We start from the raw sequence: 21,691 nt of genomic DNA on the forward strand, positions 1-21,691 counted from the left end.
CAAATTATTTTCTTTATTATTGAAATGAAAACAAACAGGTACATAAAATTTGAAGTTGGCTTGATATATCCGAGCTGATGGTTTTCGAGTTGATGAAGTCGGTCTTGTGCAAATTGGATTGCAGTATCAGGTGCTGTCAGCTATACTTGTTCGGGTTAATGTAGTCACCCTTGTGACAATCGTCACTCGTCGTTCATCAGCTAATGAAGCCGACTTGGTAATGGATGATATAAAACTGCAACAAAGTCAAACGCCATAATCTTTACATTTTTTTTTTTTTTTTTAATTTTGTTGAATGAAAGCAAATTATGTCGAAATAGCATTAAATTCTAGAATAAGTTTAGATTTGTTCGAATTGGTCACCTTTGGCACGAATTATGGCCTTCAAACGGCACACGCTGCCCGAATGTTGCTCTGCGGCATTTTGACCCATTCCTGACGAAGCGCTTGCTTGAGGTGATCCACACTTTAGTATTTTTTGGTGCCAACTTTGCTTTCCAAAATACTCTAGACACAATAGTCCAACGGATTGGTATCCGGAGATTTTGGTGGCCATTGTGCACTGGAAATGAGGCCGGCGCCTAAGTTCTGGTGGCCAACCGAAGGTGCACATTTTCAGCTGACCTCTTTGGCAAGTAAACACGATCATTTTGTTTGTTTACAAACTGTTGAACAACAAATGTTTTCACATAGCAGAAAACCAAATTCAGCAGCTCATCTCTTTCGGCCAAACGAAGCAACTCTTTAGCTCTTTTGAGTCTATTTTCTCTCTGACGCGGTGTCATTTTTCAATATTTGCCGAATGGGACATTGCGATATATTCAGCTCACGAGCCATTTTTCGGCCACTGTGACGCGGGTTTCGATCAAGTCGCTTCTTTACTTTTCGAACCATTTCTGCTGATGTTGCTGTTTTCATCCGTCCAAATCCTTGATCACGGTAACGAGTGATAGTACGAGACACAAAAGAGTTATTCACATTTAAATGCTGGGGTGCTCTAACGATAGCCAGTGGTGGTTTTCCAGCCAACTATAAAGAAATCACACTATCACGCTTGAATTCCATCACGAATAACTTTAATTCTGGAAAATTCTCCAAAATGCTTTTGTACGCTTGTGAACTATATAAGCAGCTGTTACTAGAATAATTTTAACAGCTGTCGGACGAGTGGCTTGGAAATGACAGCAGTTTAAAGTTGGTTGCAGTTTTTTCGTAACTCCCTGTACAGATTCCCTGGGGACCAAACGCTCTTCAGTGATTTAATGACACTTGCAAATTTATCTAATATATTCCATTCCGTATCAATGTGGCAAACAAACCAGCTATTCAAAGCACCTGTTCTCACAAAACAATTTATTAAATTCCATTCTTTTTGTACAGGTTATAAAAAGTACTCGAATAACTCAAACTTAGCTCTAATTTACCGTGTTACATTTTCATTACTACCAAGCATGATATTGATTTATGTTCTTAAATACTGAAAATATAACAAATACGCAGATATCCTCCATACAAATTAAATACCGGTTGTAGTTTCAAAACAATATTTTTAATTTAATATACTTACTTAATCTAATAAAATTAATCACCGACATGTCTACTCCGAATTACAATGTATCATCTTTTCAATTCACATATCATTCGATTATGATTGATGTTTGCATTGGTCATAAGTAAATCTGTTTTAAGACTGAAGGTCGGTCAGTCGATGGAGTCGGATTGTTGGCGTGCATTGTATATCTTTTATTGCAGAACAATTAAATAATCTCACTTGTACGGACAAATGTAAGCACCGAAGTACAATAAAATACCTACGTGTCCACACACTCATACACCCATACATTCGTGTAAGCTTTTGACTTAAATGATATTGAATTGAGTTGCAAAACATGTCGCCATGTCATTCAACAGACACGGAGACAATTGATATGAAAAAATATGATTAATTGCAATTAATTACTCCCTTGTATGACATAAACTATTGTCTTATTCCCGGGGACGTTGCCGCAAAAACTCACATTTTCATAAATTGCTTTCAACAGCAATATTTCCCAGTCAACATCAAAATCCACCCAGATCCACCACACACCCACCCACACGCACACAATACCAAGACTCGGCATAAGGGAGACGTTGGACAAGCCGGTAATGAAACAAAATAACTTAACTTTGAAAATTACTTTTTGAAAAGTAAATGGAGGAATGCTGAGTGCCGAATATAATTGCTGAATATGAATATAAATCGGAATAACTATTTAAATTTTAAATAAATGAAAAAAATCCAGTCAACATACGTGTTATTGAGGAAACATATATTTCAATTTGGATTTTTTGGAATACCACATGTTTTTCTAACTTTCTAATATTTTTAAACTATTTATTTCAAGAAAAAATAGTTTGTGTTTATAGTTTAAAATTATTGGATTTCTTGAATAAAAATAACAAAAGTTTATATTCATTGAGGCTTATTTTAATAACAACGAATATAAATTAATTAGATACATCATATGGAAAACTTATGAAAACAAGGTATTATCATAATGTAATAAAAAGAAATTGCTTTGACATACAAAATGAAATTAAGTAAACAAAGGAAACATATACTTTTATCTTGATGTCGTAATAATATATATTTTTTAAACAAGCGATAAGTCAAAACACAATTCATCGTATCAATAATTTTAAATTGATATAAGTCGATTTATGTTGTTTTAAAAGGTTATAACAAACATATCTTCGCCGATGCCACCAAACATCGCACAGTGGTTTCATTTAAGATATGTATTTCATTGAAAAAAGCTTAACGTTTGAACAACTTAAGAAAATCGAATAACGACATATGGAAGTACTTATACTGAGAGTGAAAAAACTGTAAGTTGTATATCTTTAGGGTATAAAAATCAAAATTTTTGGAACATATATTATTATACAGGGTGAGATGAAAAAAATTGCAATAAATTGTCACTTCTAAGCCACTCGTCCGACAGCTGTTAAAATTTTTACACTGACAGCTCATTATATTGTTTACAAGCGTACAAAAGCATTTTGGTGAGATTTTTCCAGAAAAAAAGTTATTCGTGATGGAATTCAAGCGTGATAGTGTGATTTCTTTATGTTTGGCTGGAAAACCACAAGTGGCTATCGTTAGAGCACTCCCATGATAATGTGAACATATATTTTGTGTCTCGTACCATCGCTCGTTACCGTGATGTTGGTAGCGTAACCCGACGCCAAGGAAGTGGACGGAAGAAAACAGCAACATCAGCGAAATAATTCGAAAAGTAAAGAAGCGACTTGATCGAAACCCGCGTCGCAGTGGCCGAAAAATGGTTTGTGAGCTGAACATATCGCAATATTCCATTCAGCAAATATAGAAAAATGAGCTGATGAGTACAAGAACTTACACCGCAACAGAAAGAAAATAGACTCAAAAGAGCTAAAGAGATGCTTCGCTTGGCCGAAAGTGGTGAACTGCCGAATTTGGTTTCCTCCGATGAGAAAACATCCGTTGTCCAGCAGTTTGTAAACAAACAAAATCATCGTGTTTACTTGCCAAAGAGGTCAGCTAAAAATGTGCACCTTCGTTTGCCCACCAGAACTCAACCGGCGGCCATGGTGATGGTGTGGGCTACCATAACAGCCGCTCGTATTAGGTGAGCTGCCGATCACCTCAAGCAAGCGCTTCGCCGGGAATGGGCCAAAATACCGCAGGGCAACATTCGGCAGAGTGTGACGGTTTCATTGGCCGTTTGAAGGCCATAATTCGTGCCAAAGGTAACCAATTCGGACAAATCTAAACTTATTCTAAAATTTGATGCTATTTCTGACATTTTTGCTTTCAATCAATAAAATTAAAAAAATAATAAAAAAAATTATGGTGTTTGACTTTATTGCAGTTTTTGTTATCTCACCCTGTATATCATTCGATACGACATGCCTCATCGAAATAACCGTTTTAGGCCCTAGGTCGGTTTTGACCAAATCTGTTTCAGAACATTTGAAGTCAATCTAAGGGAATACGTCCGTCTGTCTGTCTGTCTGGCTGGCTGGCTAGGCGCACCATGACTCTCGAAGGGAGGATCCGATCTGGTCCAAACTTTGTACATCGTAATAATATTGCCAAACTTAGATCGATCTCGGAAATGGGCAATATCGGTCCCCTCAACAACATTTTGAACAATTTTAATCCTTTTAAGATGAGAAACATGTCAGCGATTTTCATCAAACTTCTCAGTATTTCTGTAAACCATTGATCCAGCAGATATTTCGGTCCACTCCTTCTGAATTGTAAATAAGTTTTCGATTTTCTTTAAATTGTGAAAATCCCAATATTATAATCGGTATTAGATGAAGTGGACTATATCGGTAGACTGTATCTGGTACATCGCGCACATTTAAATATTTTCCATAAATTATCACATATCTCATATAAAGAACAGGTCAATTCTGGCACCTTGTAATATTTATATCAGACTTAGGTCAGATACCAAATGGACAATATTGGTTAATCCTTTCGGAAGCTCCATATCATAAAAGGTCAAAGGGTTGAATAATCACAATGCAAGTCAAAATGTATGTAAACAAGCAGACATTGGCTGTCAAGATTCAACTTGTTTAACTTGCTTTTACTCGCTTATTCCCCGATATTCCTCGGCACAGGTGATCTTTTCACATTGCTATCTTTACGATTCATTCTGAACTTTACAGAATTTGATAAGAAAACTTTCTTGCTAAGAATTTAAGGCAATCACCTTAAGTTGAAATTCGTTATGACAAACTTCAATGTCTTGAAATATTCGTTGAAGACCCTAGATCTAGTAAAAATGCATATATTCTGGCTAAGTTTCGAATCCCAATTGACTATGTCCACACTTCTACTTTTATATTTTGCACAACATTTTTAAGTAAAATCATCCTAATTCAACATAAATAGCCGCAAAATATATATTTCAATATATTTCTAATCAGTACTATTTTTCAAATTTCAGTCACAACATCCAGAATAAGTTTCCCTAATTAGCGTTTGAGTACTCAGTATTTTCTAGGCTCACTGTCAATACATCGGTTTCCACACGAAATGACTGTAATTTGACAGTTGAAAATCTCAATGGATACAAATTGTTGAAAATTGTGAAAGTACGAACGTTGTACGCTTCTTGTACATATCCATTCTCGTTTTTGAACCTCTGTACCCCACACAACTTTAAATATTCCAATTTGTGTTCTGTGTGTGTTTGTGCGTGTGTGTCAAAAAATTCGAGTGAAAAAGAAAACAAAAGGAATAAATAAAAACTGATGATGAAAATATTAAGGCACAAGGCAAACACAGCTCAATTGTTTCATGATGAAATTTTCGATGGAGTCCTTTACTGAGGCTGGGATTTTCCGTTGATGGGATGGGAGTGCGAGTCGATACAATGTTTTTGATAGTTTTGTTTATGGGTATTTTTAATATTTCAATACTTTGTTTGTTATATCGTCGTTCGTCCTGTGCTTTGTTAATGTGGCCAGCCAGCCAGCCAACCAACCAGGCAGTCCAAGCGCGGTAGAATGTGTTCAAAGTGCACTAAACACACACACGCACACACACCACCGAACAGCAGAAATGAATGGAAAAATAACCAGAATATATGGCCCGCAGTCAACCACCAACAGTATAACAAGGCCATAATTTCTTTTTCTGGTGGCCTAACGATTGTCCCGTTTCCAAGGCAACAGTGTCAAAAACCTAAACAAACAACCACACTCACTGCAACAACCACCCGACCTCTGGCAACATTGTAGACAGGGCCTGTAAGGACAACGGTCAAATTCAAGTGGTGGTAGTTGTGTTAACTCGTTGCCGGACAAGCTGGCGTTGGTTGAGAGCATTTGAAGCATTCTCGCTCGTCACTCCTTTCAGCCACAACTATTGCGGCCTTTTTTCGCATGGCAGATTTAGAAAGAAAAAAAAACAACCAACAAAACGTCGGATTTCTGGTCTATTTTTTGCTCTAACATTTGTTAAAACATTGCAGAAATTGTAATCGAGATGCCTACTTAGACTGGACCTTGACTGGCATGCACAGACAAACACTCGCATTCTCGTACATTTATGCCTACTGAGAGAACCCAACTGTCTTTACCCGATCCATGTTGGTGGATTTTACATAAAATTACTGCGTATTTGTGGCGACCGAAACTGCATTCCAGCTAAAAAAATTAATTACATTCTGCAATGAATGCGGAAATTACTGTGGATGCCGCTGGCACTCCACTATCTACTGGTACTGTGGAAGCTGTTCCCACTCCGACACCAGTAGCAGCAGCAGCAGCAGCTCCACCACAACCACCTCCCACTGCTGCTGGTCGTCCCCCAACATCGTTACTGTTTTCGGTATGTATTCCTCGGTGTGTGTGTTTGTTTGTCGTCACGTGGTTGTTCGGTCTGTAAAACATGCAAGCGTCGAGGGATCGCCGCCAATGCCGTCTAAACCAATCTGGCCTGGACCTTTTATTCAATAAGTGTGCTCCAGACCCCGCATAAACATGTTCGTCCCCCTGAAACTCGTTACGAACAGCCACCTAGCCATTCAATGCATATGTAAATTTTGCTGAAAATGAATTTAAATTTACCAAAACGAAATTGTTTTTCTAGCGTGGAAATTTAGTTAGCAGCCGCTTGGGAGGCGATAAAGGAGCACAGGCACGTCCTTCCACATCGGTACGTGCCGTGGGCTATGCAGCCAACAACAGCGGTTCAGCTGGGCAACGCTTTGATCAGTTTTTCGTTGAAAAGGCCAAACAGCAAACACTCTCCTCCGCCAATGCGGCGGTGGTGGCCAAAAAAGAAGTAAGGTAAGTGACAGGATAAAAAAGCGAGCCAATTGTTTGTTGCAAAATGGCACGTTTCACTCTTAAAGTCCCCAGGTGAAATATAAAAATCTGGAAGCAAAAATAGTGAAATTACTGGAATCGTCAATTGTTTTGGCCGCCAAGGCATCATCGAATCACAAATTAAATGGTGAAACGGGCGGTCCGGAGACACTCACTTCGGAAATGAAAGCAGCTGCTGCCGAGGCGCTTAACAAGGCAAAGGAGGCATTTTCATTGGATCGAACTTTACATAGATTTCGGGATCAACATGGCGAAAACATATTTCATAACTTCGATCTAACCTATGCGGTGAGTATATATTCCAGATGTATGGATAATGGAATGCCGTTACGTGGGCATTAAACCATAATGTGATCCTATATAGACAATTTTCAGCTGCAGGGAAAGCTTCATATTGCCTTAAATACTAAATTTACCGAATTTCACGAAGTACCGTTTTATATAGGACCAATATAGACAATATTCTGCCCCCGGCGCCTGAACCCATTACAAACTACAAATATCGAATTTTATACAAATCTGTTTGAAAAATTAGGATTAAATCGGCAAAAATATGTGTTTTTTTTTTAATTTCAACATACAGACGGACATAGTTAAATCGACTTCAAATTTTATGCTGATCATGAATAAATAAGCATTATGAGGTGTCCGACGAATATTTAGAGGTGTTACAAGCGGAATGACAAATTTAATATACCTTCCATTCCGAGTAAGAGGGTTTATTTGAATACCATTCGCCATTTGGAAAGTAGCACTTCTAAATATGTCTATAAATATGAACTTAAAATATAAAATTTCGAACAATTATTTGAAACCAGTAAAGAAAGGTCGAAACCCTACACCACTATTCATATTTAGTAGAGCTAATCTTTACAAATGGACGATTATATTGGGAATTGTGTTCTTTGGAGAAGTTATAATTTTGAATCAAAGGGAACTATTATATGGAATGTAGATTCAACTCTGAATCGATTTTCACCAAATTAGACGAAGGCATTTGTACCTCTCGTACCAAATTACATTGCAATGGAGTACATTATATAACTTTGGGAGGGATAAAATAAAAAAAAATATGTATAGTGGCAATAGATATATGGGGACCGAGTTTCACCAAATGTCGTATGTACTTCCAGGATAAATTTAGTTTAATGTGCAAAAATTCAACCCTTATGTTCACAAAAATACATGGTCAGACTGACGGGCATACGGATATCCAAAAATCGAATCAGAAAGGGATTTTTTACGATCCTCAAAATATCAAATAACTCGAAGCAACACCGTGGCTTTACCATGACAAGGATCTGTTTAGCCAATTTTAAATCATTTGTTTGATATAATTGGGTTGAAAACGTTCCTATAATTATTATAGAGAATATCGGAATGAACCGTTATATGGGGGCTATATGAGAAGTGTAAGCAAAAACTACACACACGAAATGTGAATAATTCCGTTTTAAATGTGAATATAATCATCACAATAACGAATATTAGTACTGCCCCACAAATGGCAAACATTTTGTAAAATCGATGTCCGATTTAATTCAAAATGAAGACATCCCAAGAGTAAAAAATTGTGTAAATGTATTGGACCATTGTTTTTGGTACCTCCCCCACTAATGCCAAAAGGTTTGCAATAAAAAACATCATTACAACCTAGTTCATGCGCGGCATGTACTGATACAACTTAGGTCTTGTGTAAAAAAGTGATTTATTCAGTCCTGTACATCCCCCACAAAGGTCAGAATTTTGAATAGTGTGTAAATGAGTTCCCGATTCTCATCAAACTAAGAACGTCCCAATATATTTGCCTATGCTTTGATCAAGTGGGAAAATTATATAATTCAAATGCTGAGGTTACATACCTGTCGGAAAATTTCTAACATGTTTTATTGAAAGGAAAAGAAATTGTGATAACTCAGAAACCAGTATCAATAGGAAACGAGATAGATTGATGATCTTTATGGAGTCATGTTCTGAGTCGGTTTATGCTTTTTTGTTCGTCTGACCATTATTATACTCTCCACCATACTATTGACGGTATACTAACTTTGTCAATCCATTTGTAACACCTCGACATACCCATGTTGGTCCCTAAAAAATATATAAATATTATTAATCATCAGCGATGACCATCTATTGTTATCACGCTATCTTTAGAACAAATTGAGATAGAAGGTTTAGATTTTGTACATATGTGTATATTGTCAGTAGGCAGATCAAGTTCGCAAATTGTCATGTCAATCCACGGTTTTTATATAGGTATCGGTATTTTAATTATCAAAGTCATATTTTCTAACTGAATTGTTTAAAATTAAGTACTCACTCCTGTGGCAGATGATTATACCCATAGGTCCACGTTTTCCTACAGCATCCACAGTTCGGTACCACCACGATATTCATCATACTGATTATTTTATCCACATTTTTCTAGGGAATCGTTTAATCGTTTGTGGCAGAAGACTTTTGGAATATGTCCATCATCTATTATATCGTCCATATTGCGGTACCTCCGAATATTTTGTATTTTGGCGATTTTAGTCACAACTTTTAAGAGGTTTTTGTTTCTAACGTTGCATTTGAAACTCGAAATAGATAACAAACAATGTGGCAAGAAACCGATACCATCGACCTTACGGATTTACCAACCGATTTCATTGTCAAAAACTGTCGATTGGTCCCAATATTTAATTCTGATACATTTATTTTTTCAATGATTTCTTTCATTTCATAACCCCTTTTTACTTGTTCTGATCTTTGTTTTTTTCTAAATCCGACACACTTCTTAAGAGCTATTAGGATTATAGCAGCTAAATCATTAACGGTACGTACTGCGGGTTGCGGTATTCAACACTCCTTCACAATTGTATTTCAAATCTTTCATGTAGATAGAAAATTCCACCATTATGTCTCCACCCTACAGAGGGGAGTTTTTTGTTCATCTCAGGTTCGAACTGCTACCGACAGAATATTTCTGCAATCGTAAAAAAGCGAAAACGACACTCTAAGAAAATCAGGGGTTTCTACTATCCTGTACATGGTCGTCTTATCTTCATTACTAGAGAGTATGAGCTTGGTCTGCAGCCAATGATCATTGCTTAAATTCTCTTTGTGATGATGGAGGTTCTGAGCACTATTCCTCAACGAGAAATAACCCTTTTAGCCAACCGCTGCTGAGAGACTTAGTTTATGCCATTTCCCCATTTCGACAAAAGTTGATGCCCCAAAAGTTTGTCTGTCCTCCCTTTTCCCTGCAACATTGTCATCCTTATTTGTCAAAATCATGCGAAATATGTGACCTATTAAATCTGTCTTGGCTACAGACTTCTGATATGTCTTTACGCTGAAAATGGAAGAAGCTTCGAAGCTTATATTTTTTGAAGATGATACATGATAACATAACATTTAGAAAATAAAACAAGTAAAGAAATGTCAAAAGTCGGCCGTGGCCGACTATATGATACCCTACAACACTATGCAGTTTATTTGAAGTTTGAATATATGGGAGGTATATCCACTTCTAGATCAATTTTCACTAAATTAGACGATACATTTTAATATTTTATACCAAATAACATTGCTATGGAGTGCTGATATTACTTCGAGAAGGTTTATATTAAAACAAGAAAAAAAGCAGTAAGAACGAATTTGAAAATTTTCGAAAAAGATAAAATTCTCCAAATTTTATCACCTACGTAGGCATTAGAAGCTTGAAATAAACGGTGAATAATAATAATAATAATAATAATAATAATAATAATAATAATAATAATAATAATAATAATAATAATAATAATAATAATAATAATAATAATAACAATAATAATAATAATAATAATAATAATAATAATAATAATAATAATAATAATAATAATGTAGCCAAAATCATCAAAATACCATACATAGGGAGGTACCGTTAGATAGGAGCTATATTAAGACCTGGACCTGTATAGATAACCTATATATGGGAGCTAAGCTATATCTAAACCGATTTTCTCCGAATTCGATGTCTTGCTTCTAGACTGAATTTTGGTCGGATGTACCAAAATTCATGACTTTTGTACTGATGTTAGCCATTTGGTGCACAATTAACCCGAAATCGGTTGAAGTTATACATGGGAGCTATATCCAAATATGAGCCGATCTTGATAAAGTTTGGCAGAAGTATTTCTGGGTTATATCTGATATCTAGTACTAAATATCATTCTTTTAGGGTTCATAGTACGAATATGAGGGACTTAAAAACCAAATCGCATGAAACATATATGGGAGCTATTGCTATCTCTGAACCGATTTTCACCACATGTGATGTACTTGCTTCTAGACTGAATTCCGTCAATTGAACTGATATTTGCCATTTAGAACCCGAAATCGGTTGAACATATATATGGGAGCTATATTTAAATTTGAACCGATTTTCACCAATTTCAATAGGGCTCGTCCTTTTGTTCACAAGAATACATGGACGGACGGACTGACATTGATAAATCGTCTCAGAAAGTGATTCTATGAACATCCTCAAAATGTCCTTTGCCCTTGTCCCTTGCCTTAAGTATGCCAAAAGTGAACTTATATATGAAATACCTAAAATATTTACTATACTATGTACTATACCACTTGCGGTGTTGTGAACATTTAGTTTTCTCTTCTGGAGTGAAACAATGCAATTTTTTTATGTCAATATCACAAATATCTCATGGTTGAAAATAAAAGTAATATGTAAACTCTTGCCAATTTCTATGCCGATTAAAAGTCAGCAAATCAAACTCTTGATGAGAAAGATTTCCTAGATTGAATTGGCAAGCTTTCAGTTAATAAACTGTTAAAATTAGTCTCGACCATTGCACAGTGGTCCAGGTCGTATGGGAACAGCGGCCAAAAATACTTTCAGTGCAGATATCAATATGAATCTTTGGTTATGGTACATTAATGGTATAAAAATAAAAAATGTGACAAAATGGATATGGTCGATGCATGTTTTGGCATGGTCCCCTTACAACGTACCTCCCGAATAAGGGTAATTTGCCCAATTTTTGTCACATTTCTACACTAGATTGTTCTGTTATTTGACATTTTACGTTCTAAAGAGCTAAAAAATAGTCTTACTGAAAATTATTTGGAACGGCCCGCCTTCAGGTAGAGTCCCCCTGTAAAGGTACCTTTAAAAATAAAAGCATTTTTTATACAAATTTGATTATTTTTTTGTAAACAAAATAAATATTTTTTTGTTATCAAAATAAACAATTCAATATAAACTTAAATCAATGTTACTAATGAACATTTATAAATTTCAGTGTTATATAAGTAAATCAAATGCAGATTTTAATAATATAAATTTTTTATTGTTTCGTAACGTTCGCTGCCCCATTATAAAAGGACCAGAGCTCAGAAGAAGACGGTTAATAAGATCTGTGTTTGTTGAGACACGAGAATTTTTTCGGGTATGATTTAGTTAAAACTTTTTTATATCTTTGTTTCTAGACTCCACGGCCACCTCCTATAATTCTCCAATGACAAATTTATAACGTCGGGTGCATGTATTAAAATTTTATGAGCTGCGGGTGGAAGATAGTGCCATGGATATCTATTTGATAACTCCTTAGCCGTTTCCAGTGCAAAGGCCTTAAATTTTTCGACATTAATAGTATACCCAGACCCAGACCCAGTATACCCAGGCAACATTATTTAACACCCCTCAATTATATCCTTATCAATCCCAAACAACAAAAACATATAGTATGTCACTAGCACCATAGAACTGACAAAATTGGAGCGAAGTCACTTCAGTATATTGGGCATAACATACAAATCTGACAAAATCTGAAAGTTTAATAAGCACTTCTAGAATCTTAGGACCATTACTAATGGAGTAAAAACGATTACATTGGAGGATTCAGGGGGGAAAACAATTAAAACTTTAACTGAAATCCAATTTTATTTTCAAAATAAATCTTAAAGGCAACTCAGAACACTCACATCGTCTATATTATACATAACTACTAAACACACAAATTACTGCACTAAAAATAAGCCAATACCTTGCTTTTCAATAATTATGCCAAGAATTGTCATTTTTAAATGTATTTAATTTTGTAAAACAGATCTATTTTTACTCCACTTTTTCACTGATCCCACTGAAAAAACAACTAACCCCATTTTCTCTTTTTTGATGCTAGTTTCGAAGTGGGCCGTTAGAATGAAGCCAAAATTATTATGTTTTCTAAAAAGCTTAACCTCTTAAGAGTTCATGTGTACACATTTGAATAAAAAAATATCTGATTTTCATTTTTTGAATTTTGGCCAATGGCAGCGATCACTGTGCATTGCTCTTACTTACTGAACTTTAAAGTTAGGCACGAAATGATACGTCGAGCCGAATCTTAAATTAGGTATTTAAAATAGTTCAACACTTTAACTTTATTTTTCGTTAAAGAATCGACGTGGGTGAAATATTTTCTTATATCCTCTTCAGTTCTGCTATTCGTGAGTAGCCTTCCGCCAAATGTCCCTGTACATATGGGTTTCATTGCCTGGCCTCACCTTTAATTCTATTATCTTTGCATCATTAGGAACTTTTGCCAACTTGAAATTCTAGATGAAAAACTAAAAGTTTTCCCAATTCCATTTTTCATCTCTTTCTTATGGGTGTCTATCATTCGGCATGCCAGCTTAGTTTGTTTGTTCCATCGTCTGTACTTCCGTCAAGTCATTCGAGCAAATAAGCTATGTATGCTCAACAACTGATACCCAGTTCTGCTTTCAATTCTCACACCTACTTTTCACATCCGGCAGCAAATTTATTCTTTTCTTCTCGGCAGCCATAAGCACAGCCGGATAGATGTTGACACCCTTTCACTTATTTTCAAGAGTTCAAGTTTCCTTCTCATTTTGTTTGCAAACTTTCGATTTTCTTCAACGGAAAGGGTTCCGCTAACTTCTGGTGGAGTAGGACACACGCAGGACACCGCACAAGCTACTTATTGAATCAACGTTCTGACTGACTAATTCATGCTTCATCCATTACAACTTTTGCAGGTTTTCTTCAACCTGGCCGAGCAGTATGAGCGCAATGACATGCACATCGAAGCGCTAAACACCTACAGCATCATGACAAAGAACAAAATGTTTCCACATGTGAATCAGCTAAAACTGAATATGGGCAATATATACTATCGCATGGGTATGTATCCGAAGGCGATTAAAATGTATCGGATGGCCCTCGACTCCGTGCCGAACAATCTGAAGCAATTGCGCCTGAAAATCACCCAGAACATTGGCATACTCTTCGTGCGTATGGGCCAATATGCCGATGCGGCCGCCAGCTTTGAGTTTATCATGTCTGAGCGTGCGGACATTCGAAGCGGCATCCACTTGATACTCTGCTATTATGCCATGGGCGATGTGGATAAAATAAAGAGCACTTTCCGAAATTTATGTGATGTCCAGCCGATGGAGGCTGAAAAGGATTTGGACAATGAGAACAGCATACTAAAGCTGCAACAACATGTGGTCAGCGAACAGCAGAGCCAACACGACCAGCAGCAGCAGTCGCCGCCGCCCCACCAATCCCAACGCAATTTACATCATCAGAATGGATTCGAAAATTTGCCAACGGCCGAAATAGAGGTAATCAATGCCGTAAACGGTAATGGCAGTGGCGGAAATGGCGGTGGCAGCAGCAGTTTCGACATCGATGATAAAAATAACAATACGAATAATGGCGGCGTCAGTGGTGGCGACAGTGGCAGCAACTTCACTGGTAATGGTGCTGATGTTGGTGTTGGTGCCGGTGTTGTTGCCGGTGCCGGCAACAATGCCAACGACCATCGCCCAAAGACTGGTTTAAGGCCTGTCGACCGTAATGGCTACATATTTCAATCGCTGAAATCCGACGAGCTGGCAATTTATATCAGGCAACGCAAAAACAATGAAAAACGCGCCATAACAATGATTGTCGATTTAATTTCTCCCATCATTGAGGAGAACTACAACGATGGTAAGCGGAAGTAGGAAACGTGTATGCGTATAGTTTTCTTAAATGTAGGTATGCCGAATGTGATTTGCAATGAGAGATTAGGTATTTGGTATTTGCGATAACTTTTCTAGTAAAAACTACTAAGTAATGTTTACTGAGAGGATTTTCTCTCTCACGTTCAAATATTTCAAAAAGTTTTCGAACAACATTCTGAAAATTGAATTTTTTGACATATTTGACGATTGACATTTTTGTATATTCTCAAAAATAATTAATATATGAGAAGTATTGCTTGAAATTTGAAAACATTTTTGCATGGGACACAATGCAACTGTTTTTCAATCAGTTGATGTTATAAAATTTTACTGAGTAAATTTTTCCTGCAAAATTTTGGAAACTCTCTAAATTCCTCTCTTTAATCGCTCTCGTTTACTGAACTTTTTGTATAAATATTTGATCATCGTTTTTAATGCAAGCCACACACTATACAACTGGTTGCGCAACTTGGAGAGTTCTCAAATTGTGTGTTTTTGTCACAAACGATACAACTTAGTGTACAACTTGTTTGTACAACTTCACTTTTCGTAGAGCTTATTTGAGTTAAGATGACACCGGAAAAAATGCATGCTCTATAATTGACTCAATAGCTTTTATTTATAATTAATTTTTGAAATTGCATTTTATAAATTAAAAATTCCTTTTTATATACACATTAAAATCACACATTTGATTGGATTTCGTATGGTTTGATGTGCGAAACAATGGTGTTGCCTCTTCAAAAATAAAAAAAAAATGAAATTGTATGCGACATACCCACAAACGTTACAATCGGTTGGTACAACATGCCAAATATCAAAAAATATTGATTTTTCATACAACTTCGTACAACCGGGCCACAAACGATACAATCTTGAATACAACCTCTCCCAGTTGTACAACCAGTTGTAACGTGTGTGGCTTGCATAATAACATTCAAAAACTTTCAATCATGCAGCTCTCTCTCTCTTTCTCTCGTTCGGCATTAACAGCAATTGAGAATTTGTAACGACTCTGGTGTTTGCCTACAACATTTGCATGTCGATAACTCTCGAATGGAGTCCCCAATTTGATTCCAAATTCGCAGTATTTCTACCCAACTTAAAGTGAATTTAGAGATTTACTCAATTCAGTTTTATTCGCCATAACGCCAATGGTTTTGGCCCGAGCTCATTTTTCAATATTTGCCGAATGGAATGTTGCGATATGTTCAGCTTACGAGCCATGTTTCGCTTCTTAATTTTTCGAAGCATTTCTGCTGATGTTGCTGTTTTCTTCCGTCCAATTCCTTGATGTTGGTCTACGCTACTAGTATCACGGTAACGAGCGATGGTACGAGACACAAAAGATTTATTCACATTTATATGCTGGAGTGCTCTAACTTTAGCCACTTGTGGTTTTCCATCCAAATACAAAGAAATCACACTATCACGCTTGAATTCCATCACGAATAACTTTTTTTTCTGCAAAATTCTCACCAAAATGATTTAGTACGCTTGTAAACAATATAATGAGCTGTCACTGGTATAATTTTAACAGCTGTCGGAGTGGCTTGGAAATGACAGCAGTCAGAATTTGGTTGCAATTTTTTCATCTCACCCTGTACACATTTGGTGGACAAGGACTTTAATATCGAAGAATGATATAAATGGAAACTGTATGCAATTCTGAACCGATCTCGACAAATTCTGTATGTGTAGTAAAAAGCATTGTTATTAAGAGCACATTAAAGGTTTGCACGCCTGAAATATCAAATCGGATGAAATATATACTTTAAATTTTTTTGCGATTAGAAATTATATTCTCATCGTTTTTCATCGGTTTGGCATCCCTACATTAAACTTATGCTTACATGAAAGTGAACATGTTTTTGTTTGGAACATTCATACATTCGCAATTTGTTACAGGATACAACTGGTGCATTGAGGTCATTAAAACGTCCAATCTATCATGGCTGGCCAGCGAATTGGAATTGAATAAGGCTTTGGTCTATCTGCGTCAGAACGATGTCAATCAGGCAATTGAAACTCTGCAAATGTACGACCGCAAAAGTGAAGGATCCATGACGGCCAGTGCGCTCACCAATTTAAGTTTCATTTACATCAATGTAAGTATGTGGTCAAACGCACAAACAACAAACAATGACCGGTGTTAATTTGGCCAAAATTAACAAAAATTTATTTAGACCTGCGGGCTTAAGATAACGTAATGGTCGTGAAATTTTGCAAGTATCACACTTTTAGAAAATGTTTTTTTTAACAACTTTAATTCCTCATTACCGAACATACGGATGGTGTTGATCAATGGATTTGTTCTTTCCAAGCGGTTTTCAAAATTGGAATCGGTGTTAAATTCTATGCTGTGTAAGCAATGGGAATTTCTTTCTTTCGTATATTACATTAAATTGCTATGGATGGCTTTTTGTCTTTAGTTATGTTGGCAGTAATTTCTAGTGGTTCTTCGGAGTAAGTTCATCTAAACGTTGATAAACATTATAACGAAACGCAGAGTAAGACTAAGAGCCTTATAAAAATGCTCAATTTTTTTAAATATTGACGGCTGCAAACAATTACTTGAATTTTTTATCTGTGTTACCAGAGCTTGCTGAACATTTTCAAAAGAAGCGCCAAAAAAAGGATATTATGTAGGGTAGAGTCATATTATCTTCGGCACACTTCCCAAAACAATGAATGAGTCAAAAAGGACGTTATTGTTGTTGTTGTAACAGCTCGGATTTATCGGGGTAGCTCTCGCTCTTTAGCTGTGATGGGAGGGGAATGGTCTCCTAGTACAGTATTCACTCTATATCCTTCAATGACTTCTGAGACCGCGTTAAAGTGAATACTACTCAGTCCCGCTTGATAGGCTTGTTAATCTAGAGGTTCTCTCTTATATATCTGTACGTAGATGAAAGAGGTATGGCATTGACAGCGTTTTATTATGCTGTGGCACCGGTAAGACTTTCGCCTCCTCATGTTGGTGATCGACAGGTGTCATAAGGAGGCACCCTCTTGCCTAAGGCGGTATTCTGGCAGGACTGAATATTTTTCCACTGCATAGCACTAAAGTTGGCGGACCACACCGGAGCCGCATAGTTTACCACAGACCGGCCTATCGCATTGTAAGAGGTTAGTTGGTGGTCGGAATTACAACACCATCTACCTGTACATTCAAAGATAGCCTCATCTCCGCAGTCCATGTGGTGAAAAGTGTAATAAGGGCTTAGAATGTCAAAAAGGTAGAGGTTAAACAGTTCCGGATATATCACCCCACCTTGGTGAACTCCCTGCTTAACTCTACGGATGCTCAACTTCTTGTTTCTGAAACTTGGCCGGAGGGCGGTGCGTTCAAATCTCCTCCACCATATGGAAAGTTTTTGGAAATTAAAAAATACGTTGAAAAATACTGTTAAAATCATAAAAATACCGAATTTAAGGAGTTACCATTATATTTGGGTCTATACGAAGACGTGGACCTTCATAGACAAGTTTTGTCATTGGCCACTCTAATATTCGAATACGAAACAAGAAGCCATTCCGGTGAATTATGTCGCTAAAATCATCAAAATACTGAATATAGGGAGGTACCGTTATATGGCGGTTATACAAACACCTGGACCTGCATAGAAAATTGTACGTCACAGGCTGCAATACCCGTTACGAACTGCAATTACGAAATTTGAAACAATTCCTGTTAATAATATCCCAAAATAGATAAAAATACCGAATTTAGGGAGGTATCGTTCTATGGGAGCTATACGAAGACATATACCTACATAGTAAATTTTCGGTTATAACTTGCAGAATCCATTTGGAACTTCTAATACGAAATTAGAATCAACTGTGAATAATATCCCAAAAATTATCAAAATACCGAAGATGGGAAGCTACATCTGAGTAAAATTATATCAACCTACTTCAATTCGTTCGGATTTGGCATTTGTCTTTTGTCATTGCTGAAAATTTAATCAGTTGTGTTAGGTCTGGAGTATTCCCCATTGGCTTAAATTCTTGTTACTTTCTATTACCAATAAATCACTAGCAATAACATGATTGCATCCGATCACAAATATTGCAAAGCTGTCAGTTTCGTTTTTAAAAAGATTACTTTCTATAGTAGACACTAATATGAAGTTAAGCCAGTGTAGAACTCAGCGAATTCTTACCTTAACGTTGCAATAGTTTTTATGATGATTTTTGGGACGTGATTGTCGTTCACTTGAGAATGTTCGATACTTACTTTGCAACAAAGTCATATCAAGAACCCAAAAAACTGTTCGCCGGCATGAAATCATGATACTGGTAGCAATCAGCAAATGTTGTATAGCTTCAAGTTACGTTTAGAAAAACATTACTCTCTGTTATAGAGACTTTATAAATTTATAAAAAAAAGCCTTAACGATGTCCCTCATTCTTTGTCGGGTCAAACAGCATGACAAACTCCATTCTTTAATGAAAGATGCAACAAGGATAGATTTGTTGCAATGTACGTAGCTAAACGTGCACTCTCTCCACATACAGTTGCTGTAAATTGTTGTCACATTTACAATGTTGTAAATTGTTTTACATCTCTCATTTATTTTCAATTTCTCACGAAAACACTTTAAATTCAATTTTAATTAACATAATTAGTTGGGCAATTTGGAAATGGCCACACACTGCATCCAGCAATTAAACGAAATCGGAGCACTGCAGAGCAATGCCATGGCGTTGGTAAATGCCAGTATCATTGACTATCACAAACAGAATTATGTGGCAGCACGCAACAAACTGGAAAGAGCACTGCAAATCCAGCCGGACAACTTTGAGGCCAATTACAACTTGGGCCTTGTGGCAATGCAGGAAAACGACTTGGCCCTGGCCGAAGAACAATTTGAAAATTTGAAGGCACAACTAATGGTTCCGCACTCGGTGCAGCATAGCCATGTTTATTACGAATGTGCCAAGCTGCAGGAGAAACTGAATACGACCACTATCGGGGGTAACAACTTCAAGTTGAATAATACTTCGACAGCTCTGCAGTCTTATCTTCAGGTCCTGGGCATATCGGCTGGAGAAATTGATTCACGGCTATTTGAGAAAGTCGGTTCGATATATGAACAGCTAAATGACCACCAGGAAGCCAATCAGTACTACAACGAAGCATATCGCATTAACCCCAGCGACATCAGCATCGCCAGTTCGATTGGATCCTACTACATAAAGCTACAGGCCATTGAGAAGGCCTTGTATTATTACGAAAGAGCTGTTCTAGCCGATCCTAACGATCCGAATCTGATGCTACGCATTGCCAGTTGCTTTCGAAATTCTTATTTGCCACCCAAACAGTATCTGGGAATGTTTGAGAAGATTTACGCCCTATTTCCGGACAATCTGAACTGTGTGCGGGCCCTCGTTCAGGTTACGAAAAGTTTGGGCATGGCCGAATTAAATGAGAAGTATTCGCAGGAGTATGCACGTTTGCATAAAGCCCAAACGGAGAGGGAAAATGAACAGCGTTATCAGCAGCAGCGTCTGTCATCGGCCGCCTCAGGCAGGGTAGGAAGCAGCCGGTTAAGAGGTTAGTACCATTATGAAGAAGAATGTGGCACCCAAAATATTTCTGGTATTTTTCATTCTAAAGCTTTTCGCAACGATCGAATGTCTGAGTCTGACAATGGCCTATCGAATCCTATATCGGCAAACTTTAATGGCGAACATTATGTACGCGCAACGGACTCTGTTTACACAGGTAAAACGTTCAACGAACACAAATTAATGCATCAAAGCACAATGAAGAGAAGATAGGCTAAGTTGGAAAATTTTGCAAATATAAAATTAAAATCGATTGGTTTCAGTGCCCCACCTTGATTTCATTCTACCATGGCACATACTTTTTTAAACGTAAAACAAATATTGTAAGCAATTAAAAAAATTTGTTCGTAGAAAGGAATAATCCTATCAGACCATTCAAATAAAATATTTAATAAGAAAAGGCACTAGAAACTTTGTAATCTAACTACTAGTCAGATTTTTATTATGAGTGTATAACATTTAATATAGAACTGGACTCAAATATAGCTTCATCTCTAATATCCACTATATCTTTAATTTTTGCAATTATTAATTTATTTACTTGAGCTCTATGTAGTTTTTCTAATAACATGCAATTTATAATTTTTCTTTTGGCAGTGTCTCAACATACGGATCCGTTGGGACCCCCTCCAGAACGTCCCCGAACTGGTGCAGTTAAAAGTGACACGACGCCCGACTCCGATGACGAGGAGATGAATGCGGAAAGTTTATTACCCATATAAATATTAATTGCGTTAAGTAAACAAAATATCATCCAGTTTTGTATTAAAATTCATTGACACAATGAGTAGCAAATAAATGTAATAACACTCTTGCTTTTTCCCTCATTTCCCTGTACTCTCAAGCAAACACAACATTCTGCGGAAAATGTTTGTTAGGTTGTGCATGAAACAACAAAAATAAATGTTGAAAGGATTATGAAATTTAAATAATCATGTCAGAAATATTTGACGTCGAGCTAGCGAGTTTACTGACCAAAAGTTTATAACAAGTTTCAAGTTTATTTTTTCCATCTCTCTCTAAACATAGATATTCAATAACTTATTGTCTAACAGTAGTTCTTAAGTCTTAAATTTACTTAAGTTTATCTAATTAATACAAAAAAAGGGCGGTCACATAACTAATGTTACCTAACATTAATTCAAAAAAAAAAATAAAAATAAATTTTATTAATAATTCCCCTAAAATAAAAAGTTTATAACATTCGAATTAATCGATTTATTTTGGTATTTAA

The 21,691-nt window shown here is 36.5% G+C and overlaps 1 protein-coding gene across 1 annotated transcript; it reads left to right on the forward strand.

The window, feature by feature from the left end:
- Nucleotides 1–5,230: 5,230 nt before the first annotated feature.
- On the forward strand, nt 5,231–21,272 carry LOC101898384 (intraflagellar transport protein 88 homolog). The gene is made up of 8 exons (XM_020038497.2): nt 5,231–6,376; nt 6,638–6,837; nt 6,903–7,164; nt 13,909–14,869; nt 16,792–16,991; nt 19,516–20,443; nt 20,507–20,614; nt 21,055–21,272. Exons 1-8 carry the CDS (start codon nt 6,218–6,220, stop codon nt 21,177–21,179), a joined length of 2,943 nt encoding a protein of 980 aa, XP_019894056.1. The 5' UTR covers nt 5,231–6,217; the 3' UTR covers nt 21,180–21,272.
- The last annotated feature ends 419 nt before the right edge of the window (nt 21,273–21,691 follow it).

The sequence above is a fragment of the Musca domestica genome, unplaced genomic scaffold, assembly GCF_030504385.1.
Source record: "Musca domestica strain aabys unplaced genomic scaffold, Musca_domestica.polishedcontigs.V.1.1 21, whole genome shotgun sequence".
Lineage (NCBI taxonomy): Eukaryota > Metazoa > Arthropoda > Insecta > Diptera > Muscidae > Musca > Musca domestica.

What these genes read in the sequence shown, in the direction of transcription:
- LOC101898384 (XM_020038497.2), top strand. Translation starts at nt 6,218, where the DNA reads ATGAATGCGGAAATTACTGTGGATGCCGCTGGCACTCCACTATCTACT. An exon ending in GTGGCCAAAAAAGAAGTAAG is followed by an intron (nt 6,838 to 6,902) that starts GTAAGTGACAGG and finishes TCACTCTTAAAG; the next exon opens with TCCCCAGGTGAAATATAAAA. An exon ending in TGAGGAGAACTACAACGATG is followed by an intron (nt 14,870 to 16,791) that starts GTAAGCGGAAGT and finishes AATTTGTTACAG; the next exon opens with GATACAACTGGTGCATTGAG.